Source organism: Lemur catta, chromosome 6 (genome assembly GCF_020740605.2).
Source record: "Lemur catta isolate mLemCat1 chromosome 6, mLemCat1.pri, whole genome shotgun sequence".
NCBI lineage: Eukaryota > Metazoa > Chordata > Mammalia > Primates > Lemuridae > Lemur > Lemur catta.
Window position 1 is genome coordinate 16,533,959 of NC_059133.1, and position 12,090 is coordinate 16,546,048.

The 12,090-nt window shown below is 35.2% G+C and overlaps 1 protein-coding gene across 3 annotated transcripts in view; it reads left to right on the forward strand.

Annotated features, from left to right (window-relative positions):
- Positions 1-11,653, forward strand: part of SLC41A2 (solute carrier family 41 member 2) — a 113,040-nt gene extending 101,387 nt beyond the window's left edge. For all 3 annotated transcript variants that reach the window (XM_045553061.1, XM_045553063.1, XM_045553062.1), the window contains exon 11: positions 11,236-11,653. In XM_045553061.1, the coding sequence (XP_045409017.1) occupies positions 11,236-11,421 (186 nt within the window). In that variant the 3' untranslated portion in view covers positions 11,422-11,653. The remainder of the gene's footprint in view (positions 1-11,235) is intronic.
- Positions 11,654-12,090: the final 437 nt, after the last annotated feature.

Consider the following 12,090-nt stretch of genomic DNA (forward strand, 5'->3'; position numbering starts at 1 on the left):
CATAATTTATTCATCTATTCTTCTTTTAATGGACCCTTAGATTGTTTCTATTATTTTCCTATTAAAAATCAAGGCTTTGAATATTATTGTCTAGTTTTGGACAGAACATCTTCACCATTTTTGTGTCATGGACTCCCTGGGAATTTTTGTCAATATTATGGGATTCTTCTCAAAATAAGGTTTTTAAATTCATGGAATAAATTAAATATATAGGATTATAAAGGAAACCAACTGACTCTCTATGTATATAATACAAAATAAATATATACATATTTTTAGAAGCCCTGATTTTTTTATTAGATCCAACAGACATAAAATTACATTTCAATAAATATAATTAGGACAAGCATAGGGGAAAAGAAATGAATATAAAAACTGTACAAGTTGTTCATTGAAAGTTCTTGTATAAATAATTAATATAGATGAGTGCTATTACACTTATGACTTTTTGTCTTTCCACATTGGAACTAAACAAAAAGTCGAGCAAAATAGCAAGTCCTTACATTAAATGCCTATGTGTATACTTTGAACAAGTGCCAAGTGTATAAATATTTAAAATGTTAAATGTGACAAATGACCTTCTTATGTGTTAATTTATTTACTCTCTGATAACACTGTTCACAGGGATAATGTATATGTAAACTATTTCTTGGTTTTGTTTTAATGACACTCATACCAATCTCATAGAAGCGTGTTGATGGGAATGGAGGAAGATATTTGAAAGTATTTTTAGACCTTGGCAGAGAAGGAGGAGGGAAGCCAGTATGGAGGGAAGGGAGCTGCCACTGGCTTTCAGGTTTGCTACAGCAGATGTGGTCCAGAGAGTCAGGATGCCTGTCGTTACTCCAAAGTTAGGAAATGTAAAAAACTACTACAACATTATAGCTGTTCCCAGACCTTGAGGTTGGTAACTGGTTAAGGAACATGGAATCTGGTCAGCCTTTGCAAAAATTGGTGCCTGCCAAAGACTCCAGAGCAATGTACTCTTATAGGAGAAAGAAGAAAAAAAAAGTCTTGAATGAGTGCAACATGGTGGAACCTAAAGTCTATCTGGAACCCTTCTGGTAAGGGAGTCTGAAAAGTATAGTTCTTAGGCTTCTTACCCCTTGCAAGACAGGCAAAACCATAGAGGGGGTGGGAATGGGTGCTGAGTGCCTGTAGTCAGTATCTAGCACAATCCTCATTTTTCAGAGTTTATTTTACCTTCCCTTTTTATCTTAAGATTGCCCAACATTTGTCTGTCTTACTTGCCTTTTCAGTGGACCAACTTTGACTATCTTTACTATCGTGTTTGTTTTCTATTAATGTTTATACATTTATTATTTTTTCATTCTACATTGGATTTATAATTGTTCTTTTTCTAACTTCTAGGTATAGATACATAGCTCAATTATTTTCAGTCTTTCTTCTTTTCTAACATAAGCATTTAAGTGTTACGTTGCCAGCATTCTACAAGTTTGATACATAACATTCAATTATTGGTCAGTTCTAAATATTTTATAATTTGCATTATGATTTCTCGTTGACTCATAATTTATTTAGAAGTACACTTGTCCAGACATACGGAGTTTTTTGTCATTGATATCTACCTGTACTGCAATTAGAGAATGTGGCCTTTATGATATTAATCCTTTGTGGTTTTATTGAGAATATTCTTATGGCCTAATATGTGGACAGTTTTTATAAATATTACCTATGTGTTCGAAAAAAAGTATATTTTCCAAATGTTGGCCATAGTATTCTGTCTACATCTATTAGATCAAGTTTTTTAATTGTGTATTTTAAATCATGTATGTTTTTTCAGATTTTATCCAGTTGATCTATTAATTTTACAGAGAAGTGGGTTAACATCTCCCACTAAGATGGTCATTTTCTCTTTAAATGTTTCATATCCCCTATTATTTCTTATCTCCTCCTGGATCTCCAAAATAGATGTGTTTGAGACTTACTTATGTTATCCACCATGTTTGTGGCATATGTTTTCATATTTCTCAACTCTTTATATCTTTTTGCTACTTTTCATTCCTCTAGATTCATCTTTTAGTTCATCAGTTATGTCTTTAACTATGTCTAATATGCTATTAATCTCATCTATTGAATTAATTTCAATAGTTAAAATTTTTATTTCTAGAAGTTCTACTTGTTTTTTCTAACTTATTTGTTCATTTCTTTCTTCTTTTATTTCTTTAAAATATTATACAGACTTATGTTATATTCTGTGCCAGAATTTTCCAGTGTCTGAAATCCTTTGGGTTCTGATTCTGCTATTACTTTTACTATTAGTGTATTGTTTCATTTCATGGATTATGACTGTTGATATTAAGATCATGGTTTTTTTTTTTGAACATTGATGCTTTTTATTTTTTAATTAATTTATTTTTAAATTGACAAACAGTAATTGTATAATTGATGGTACCCAACATGATGTTTTGATATATGTATTCACTGTGGAATGGCTAAATCAAGCTAATTAACATATCCATTCTTCACATACCATTTTTTTGTGATGAAAACATTTAAAATCTATTCTCTTAGTAATTTTCAAGTATGGTCATGTGCTGCATAACAACAATTTGGTCAAAGACAGACCACATATATGACTGTGGTCCCATAAGATTATAACAGAGCTGAAAAATTTCTATTGCCTAGTGATAGCATAGCCATACGGTCATGGCACAGCACATCAGCCCTATGTTTGTGGTGATGCTGGTGTGAACAAACCTGCTGCATTGCCAGTTGTATAAAAGTCTAGAACATACAATTATGTATAGCACGTAATACTTGATAATGATAATAAACTATTACTATTTTATTTACTATACCATAGTTTTACTATTTTATTTACTATACCATAGTTTTATCATTATTTTAGAGTATATTCCTTCTACTTATTAAAAAAAAAAGTTTACCGTAAAGCAGCCTCAAGCAGGTCCTCCAGGAGGTATTCCAGAAGCAGGCATTGTTACACATGGAGATGACAGCTGTTACTGCCCCTGAGGACCTTCCAATGGGACAAGGTGTGGAGGTGGAAGCGATATTGATGATTCTGACCCTGTGTGGGCCTAGGCTAATATGTGTTTGTGTCTTAGTTTTTTGTTTTGTTTTTTTTTTAAATAATCGCTCCTAGGAAGAAATGTGTCTTAGTTTTTAACACAAAAAGTTTAAAAAGTTAAAAAGTTTAAGAAGAGAAAAGCTTACAGAATAAAGATACAAAGAAAATATTTTTGTACAGCTATACAAAATATGGGTTTGTATTTTAAGCTAAAAGTTTATAAAGTAAAAAAGTTACAGTAATCTAAAGTTAATTTACTGAAGAAAGAAAACATTTTTTAGTAAATTTAATGTAGCATAAATGTACAGTGTTTATAAAGTATACAGAAGTATACCCTAATGTCCTAGGCCTTTACATGCACTCCTCACTCACTCACTGACCCACCCAGAATAACTTCTAGTCCTGCAAGATCCATTCATGGATTTTATACTGTATTTTTACTATACCTTTTCTATGTTTAGAGACACAAATACTTACCATTGTATTACAGTTTCCTGGAGTATTCAGTACAGTAACATGCTGTACAGGTTTGTAGCCCAGGAGCAATAGGCTATCCCGTATAGCCTAGGTGTGTGTTAGGCTATCCCATTTAGGTTTGTGTAGGTACACTCTAGGATGTTTGCACACCAGTAGAATTGCTTAATGATGCACTTCTCAGAACATATCTCCTTCATTAAGCAAAGCATGACTGTATATGGGAGGACATATGTACGTTACGTGCCACTACTAAACCATTTTCTATAAAGGACTTGAGTATCCTTGGATTTTGGTATCCTGGGACAGTACTGGAACCAATACCCAGTGGATACCGAGGGGCGACTCTATGCAGTTTGAGGTTCTTCAGACCACATAGGTAGTTTGATACTGGCCTCAAATCCATATAAGGATCACCTTGTGGTTAAGACTTTTTAGGGGAGATTTTTCTCCCACCGTGTAGTACCAATAGTCGGAAAAGTTTTCTTTCCTGCCTCTGCTGGAAGACAGATTTATTTCTTATTCAGAAGATGTAGCTCTTTAGTTTACGTGAAAATCTTCTATTAGACACCCCACCTGGGACAGGCCTTGCCTTTGTCTCCTATGTACCATGCCCTGAGCTGGTGTCCCCTGGAGAGGCAGAGGGCACAAAGAGCCCAGTGTAGTCTGTGCCAGTGAAGCAGCCCACTCAAGATCTTCAGGGCCAAAGCTAGCCTTGGCCAGAGGCTTACCCCTCTGCATGCCTGGTTCCCTTTGTTTTGGGCCTCTGAGGATTCCTTACTTTCATACCAGCTCAGTGTGATGCATTTAAAAAGATGATAGTTTTTATATTTTTTTGGAGCATTTTGTTTTCAGTGGCTGGGTTGTTTAGGGTATCTTATTTACAATGCTGCTAAAAATGGAAGTTTCAAGTGGGTCATTTTGTTGTGTTTTTGTTTGGGGGGTTGGATTATTTTATTTTTTATTATTGTTGTTTTGTTATGTATCTACAGGTAGAAACACTTTCTTCTCCTTTTCTGGCTGTTCCCATCACTGCCCAGCAAGGCTAATGTGATAGGGGGAAGAAGCGTAGACCTGGGTTTGACTCTACCCTTCGCTAGTTGTATAACTGGGCAAGTCACTTAACCTTTCAGCATCAAAATTTTCTCTTCTGAAAATAGAGATAATAATACCCACCATAGTACTAAGGAAGGAAAAGGTAACCAAACATTAGCTGTCTTTTCAGCAGCACCACTTACTTCCCACCTTCCCCCAACTGCCACCTCACAAAAATAGTTTAAGCCAAAGAAAAGATGCTTTTATCTGCATATCAGTAGACTGAATTCCTGTTGACTGATAATCCTAAATTATTCTTAGCAGACATTTAAATATTAGATTTTAATGAGTAGGGTTTCTGGCCTGGAAACCAGACTAGGGAAGCATATTTTTATAGGGGACATATTAACAAATTCAACCTTTGTAAAGTGAGGGGTTAGGAAGAACTGCACTAATTTGCTACTTCTGGGGTTTATCTGTATCATATTTCTAAGCATTCCTCTCCCAGAGTAATCATCTTTCTTCACACTATACACAAGGCAGGTATTGGAAGTTAAGGTATTATGGGGACACTGATTCATGGGAATGTTGATTCTAGCTCAAAGAAGGCGCTGGCCAGGAGAATCAATATCGTCCAAAGCAAATATATATTTTTGTACTTTATATATTTAAATTCCAAGAAATACATCTAGAACATGCATAATTAGTTAAGGCTACAAAGTTACCTTTCAGAAGGCATATTTACCTAGAGAAGTTATGCATGTTTCATAGAGAACAAACAGACGATGTAAAAACATAGTCTTTCCTTGGTTTGATATTCAGTGTGTTTTTCCCATGAAAAGCATGCATTCCTTAAATGATCATTTAGTTTTAAAACATGTTGTATTAAGAAGCATCTGCTACTTATTGTGATTTTAGTAATTTATTACACACAAAGTTCCAAGGAAACACTGATATCCTTTAACTTGGAAAAAAATTAATAAATTTAAACCTGCTTGAGCTTTAAGTCATCACAATTCCTCTAAAAAGAAATTGCATATTCTATGGCATACTGTATAAATAAATCTAATAAATGGAATAAGAATGTGGGAAAGAGGAGAGGGAAAAACACAAAGGTGGGTAGAGCAACCACTGCATAGTTTATGACAAAAAATTTCTTACCCCTGTAATTTAGAGCGAGAACAGACTGTGAAGACATAAATTCATTCATTTGAAAGAACCAAGGCTCAGAGAGGTGATAAGTCATGTAACTGGTTAGTGTTCAGATACTGAACGGGGAAAAATTGAAAGCATTCCCACTCAGAACTGGAACCAGACAAGGCTGCCCACTATCCCCATTACTTTTCAACATAGTATTGGAAGTCCTTGCGAGAGCTATCAGGCAAGAGAGCAGAATCAAGGGAGTCCAAATAGGGAAAGAAGAGATCAAACTCTCACTCTTTGCTGATGATATGACGTTATATCTAGAAAACCCCAAGGATTCAACCAAGAGACTCCTGGAATTGATCAATGAATTCAGTAAAGTCTCAGGATATAAAATCAATACACACAAATCAGAGGCATTCATATATGCCAATAACAGTCAAACGGAGAACCAAATTAAGGACTCAATACCCTTCAAAATCGCAACAAAGAAAATAAAATATCTAGGAATATATTTACCTAAGGAGGTAAAGGACCTCTATAGGGAGAACTACAGAACACTGAGGAAGGAAATTGCAGAACATGTAAATAGGTGGAAAACCATACCATGCTTGTGGATCGGAAGAATCAACATTGTTAAAATGACTATTCTGCCCAAAGTTATCTACAAATTCAATGCAATTCCCATTAAATTACCAACATCATTTTTCATGGATATAGAAAGAATAATTCTACGCTTTGTGTGGAACCAGAGAAGACCCCGTTTAGCAAAAGCAATTTTGAGCAACAAAAACAAAATGGGAGGTATTAATTTGCCAGACTTCAAACAATACTACAAAGCCGTGATTATTAAAACTGCTTGGTATTGGCACAAGTGCAGGGACACAGACCAATGGAACAGAACAGAAAATCCAAACATAAAACCATCCTCATATAGCCATCTATTCTTTCACAAAACAGACAAAAACCTACTCTGGGGAAAAGATTCCTTATTTAATAAATGGTGCTGGGAAAACTGGATAGCCACATGTAGAAGACTAAAACAGGACCCACAGCTTTCACCTCTCACAAAAATCAAATCAAGGTGGATAACAGACCTGAACCTTAGGGGAGAAACTATTAGAATTCTAGAAGAAAACGTAGGAAAGACTCTTACGGACATTGGTCTAGGCAAAGAATTTATGAAGAAAACCCCTAAGGCAATCACAGCAACAACAAACATAAATGAATCGGACCCGATTAAATTAAGAAGCTTCTGCACAGCCAAAGAAAGTCACGAAAATAAACAGACAGCCTACAGAATGGGAAAAAATTTTCTCATACTACACATCAGATAAAAGACTGATAACAAGAATATATTTAGAACTCAGGAAAATCAGCAAGAAAAAAATCAAACAACCCTATCAAAAAGTGGGCAAATGACACGAATAGAAATTTTTCAAAAGAAGATATAAGAATGGCTAATAAACATATGAAAAAATGCTCAACGTCCCTAATCATCAGGGAAATGCAAATCAAAACCACAATGAGATACCACTTAACCCCAGTGAGAATGGCCTTTATCAAAAAATCCCAAAACAACACATGTTGGCGTGGATGCGGAGAGACAGGAACACTCATACACTGCTGGTGGGACTGTAAACTAGTGCAACCCCTATGGAAAACAACATGGAGATACCTTAAACAGATTCAAGTATACCTACCATTCAATCCAGCAATCCCATTATTGGGCATCTACCCAGAAGAACAAAAGTCATTCTATAACAAAGACACCTGTACCCGAATGTTTATAGCAGCACAATTCATAATTGCAAAGATGTGGAAACAACCCAAATGCCCATCAATCCACGAATGGATTAGTAAATTGTGGTATATGTATACCATGGAGTATTACTCAGCTATAAAAAATAACAGTGATCTGACATCTCTTTGGTTCTCCTGGAGAGAGTTGGAACCCATTATATTAAGTGAAGTATCCCAAGAATGGAAAAACAAGCATCACGTGTACTCACCAGAAAATTGGTTTCCCTGATCATCACCTAAATGCACATCGGGGAAGGATACCAATTGGATATCAGACTGAGACGGCGGGTGGGGAGAGGGGATGGGTGTATGCCTACATGATGAGTGCATTGCGCACAGTCTGGGGAATGGTCATGCTTGAAGGTGCTGACTCGGGGAGGTGGGGGGGGAGGGGATGGAGGTATGACTACATGGTGAGTGCCATGCACACTGTCTGGAGAATGGACACGCTTGAAGCTCTGACTCAGGGGGATGGGCAGGACACGGACAATGTATATAACCTGAGCTTTTGTACCCCCATGAAGAGCTGAAATAAAAATAAATAAATAAATAAATAAATAAACAAAACAAAAACAAAATAAGTGTTCAGACTTCAATAACCATTTAAATAGAGTCCATAAATTCTGAGATAGCGTAATAATTGTTGCAACAGTGATAATGGCACTAATATTTATTGAGTACCTACTATAAACCAAGCATTTGCTTAGCGTTTTATATATATTATCTCATTTAATTTCTGCAACCAGCTAAAGAGATAGGTAATGGCTTCCTCATTGTAGGGATATGGAAACTAAGACTTAGACCTTGTTGACGGTAACACAGTTATTCAGTGGTAGAGCCCCTTCACAATAAACATTTGTTTTGAGTTTATCATATTTAAGTATTTTGCTAGAAACCAAGAGATCAAATAGGAAGAAGACATGGTTTCCCCCTTCTAGGGATTTACATCTTAGATCCCTTATAGGATACATGTTAGATGAATAGCTTTCCCAGTAAGAAATATGTTCATACTGAAACATATATATGCATATATAAATATATGTAAATTCATAGCTAAAACAAAAGTTTTATGAAATACCCTTACTGTGTGCTATACATGCTACCTTCTATCCTAGTCCGTTCTATTCTGTTTTAATTTTTAAGAAACCAGTTGTATTTATATGTGTATCTATACATATGTGTTTAAATGTATGTATGTGTATGTGTATTTGTACAACATCAGCTACTGAGAGTCCTCCAGAACTCTTTTCTTCTGTTATTTATCTCTATGTTTTATTTGGATTGGGCAGGTTTCTTACACTTTGCTTTAGTTTTCTCAAATGTCAAAGAGGGATAATAATCCATACAATATTACAGAGATGTTTTGAGAATTAAATCAGTTCATACATGTGAACTTCCTTGAACACTGTATGGCCCCATAACAGGCCATTTAAGAAACAACGTTATTACTGTATTATTGTTTAAAATTTGATTTTTGCCCATCATATGGATATGAAATGGATTTTAATGTGGTTTTAGTTTTCATTCTCTTTTTATTAGTGAGGTTGAGCATCTTTTCACATGTTTATTGACACTTTAAAAGTTTCCTTCTCCTGCTGGATTATTTTCTTATGAACTGCAGTTCTCTGTATATTCTCTCCAAATATTCTGAATACTAATTTTTTGTTAGTTATTTACAAGGCAAGAGATTTTTTGCAAGCCTGGGGCATTTTTTTAACTTTATGAACAACAGAAATCTTTAATATAGTTTATCTAACTTTAATGTTATACATTTGATTTATGAAATTATTCCCTTAAAACAATGTCATAAAGACTATTCTCTTATATTTTCTTATGAAAGTTTTCAAGTATTGCTTTTTTTTTTTTTTTTTTTTTTGAGACAGAGTGTTGCTTTATTGCCCTGGCTAGAGTGAGTGCCGTGGCATCAGCCTAGCTCACAGCAACCTCAAACTCCTGGGCTTAAGTGATCCTACTGCCTCAGCCTCCCGAGTAGCTGGGACTACAGGCATGCGGCTAATTTTTTTTTTCTATATATATTTTAGTTGGCTAGATAATTTCTTTCTATTTTTAGTAGAGACGGGGTCTTGCTCTTGCTCAGGCTGGTCTCGAACTCCTGACCTCGAGTGATCCACCCACCTTGGCCTCCCAGAGTGCTAGGATTACAGGTGTGAGCCACCAAGCCCGGCCCAAGTATTGCTTTTTACACTTGCATTTTCACCTGGAATTTATTTTTGGGTAAAGGATGCCATTTTCTTTTTTCCAGGAGTGAGTGTGTGTCTCTTGAGTAGGGGTTGCACACCTTTTTCCACAAAAAACCAGACAGTAAACATCTTAGGTTTAGTGGACCCTATGCTCTCTGACAACTACATGGCCACTTAACCTCTCTGACTCGATTTCTTCAAATGAACATTAGGAATAATAAAAGTAACTACTTCATGAGAATGTTGTAAGGGTTAAATAATCAACTAAAAAGGCAGTAAGTAAAATGGGTAGAGTTGTGTTCCAATAAAACTTTATTTACAAAAACAAGTGGCAGGTTGAATTTGGCTTATGAGCTGTAATTTGCCAACCCCTGCTCTATACAAATCTCTTATTCAAGGGTAGATATTATACAAGGAATTAGTAAATGAAGTATGTAGAACCTAGGGTGGGCTTCCTCCTACATATACCAAATGCTCCCAACTTGAAGGGCCACAAATGGTCATGAGAATGATACCGTTAAAATCTAATAGCAAACTTTTATTGAAAGTTTATTGTGTGCCAGCCACTGAATTATTTAATCTATTATTGAATCCTTACAGCATTCTTATAAGTACCATTATTATCCCTTATGTTCATTGGGAGAAATTAAGACAGAGAGATTAAGTAACCAGCCTATGTTCAGCTAGTAGGTAACAAAGAAGTGTTAATAGGTAGAGAAATGATTTTAACCACTATGCTGTACTTGCTGATTTGTCCAAAACCAATGAACCTCTCTAATCCCCAATTTCTTTTATTGCTTCAGGGATTTGAAAATTAGAGAATCCTCCTACTCCAGATAAATCAATCAAAGAAAAAAACCCATTTATCTGATCACAAAATTCAAAGCATCACAAAGGTGTTCATTCATATTCCTGATATTCTAGAAAATACACATAACACCTCAGTATTTGAATAGTCCTTTAAAATATTTCAAAAAATAAAATATTTCAACTCTATCTGTATATGTGTATATCTATAGACAAGTCTCTGGTTATTGTTCTTACCATTGTACTGAAATTGTCCTTGACAAGCCACAAATGGCTTGGTCAGTTTTTCATCTTTACTTCATTTCATATACTTGCAATAGGAGACTGTTAAATAATTCTTTATTTAAACTTTTATTTCCTTCTTCATATGTCATCTCCCTTCTTTCTAGTTTTATCACATAGAAAAAAGTTGAAACATAGTGGTTTGGAAACTGTATAATGTTATTGAAATACAAAAATTATTGTGGTGGTTGGAGGCTAGATGAAAATGAGTTGTATGTGAAAAGTTGAAGAAAAATTTTAATGACTGCAAACATACATGCTATTTTTCCCTGTGAAATGAAAATATTCTTGTTAATTAAATATTTCTTCTTTTCAAGCATGGTTCTTGACTTAGACACATGCTGTTTCTTGCAGAAAGCAGTGGTTTAATGTTTGTAGCCATGTTTAATGGCTAGGAATGTCCAGGCAACAGGAATAATCTCTGGTGTTCTCTTCTAGGTATTTACCTTGCTGTGGATCGCTGACTGGATGGTCCATCACTTCTGGAGGAAAGGAAAGGACCCAGATAGTTTCTCCATCCCCTACCTAACAGCCTTGGGCGATCTGCTCGGGACAGCTTTGTTAGCCTTAAGTTTTCATTTTCTTTGGCTTATTGGAGATCGAGATGGAGATGTTGGAGACTAATAAATCATACAAACTGCTCTCAAGTGACCAAGGAGGACAACACAAGACAACCACTTATGGCTCTTTTTCAAAACTCTTAAATTAGTAGTTTGACTTTTGCAAGGGTAATCTTCAGTTGGCCCTGATTCAATTAAATGGCCTTAACATTTTTTTAAGGAATTTGTGTTAAAACCAGAATGGACATTATTTGTGCTGCTTTTTGTAGAATAAATGATAATTTGACATAAACATAGGTATAATCTCAAGTTCTGAAATTAATTAAATAGGAAAGAATATAGGAGGTTTACAGTGAATAATTTTAAAACCACAAACCGCAGAAATGTGCTTTATTATTATTTAAATTGTAATGCAAGATTAGAGGAAACAGAGCCCCAGTTCAGCCTTTCCTGTCTCACAGGCACATTGTACTGCAAGGTGTACTATAAAATGAAAGGTGCCCAACCAAGCTTTTAATAGTTTTAACTATGTCTACCTCTATGCTAGCTGAGGATAAATTCACCAACTGCTTATTCCTAAACTGACCTAAATATGTTCTGCTGAGCGTAAGATAAACTCAGTTTTACCTCCATCTAAAATTACCCTGTGCCAATGTTAATTTAATTTCAAATCTGCAAGTTCTTGGCAGGCTAACCTTTAAGCACAGAATGATCTTGAGAGAGCTTTAATGAA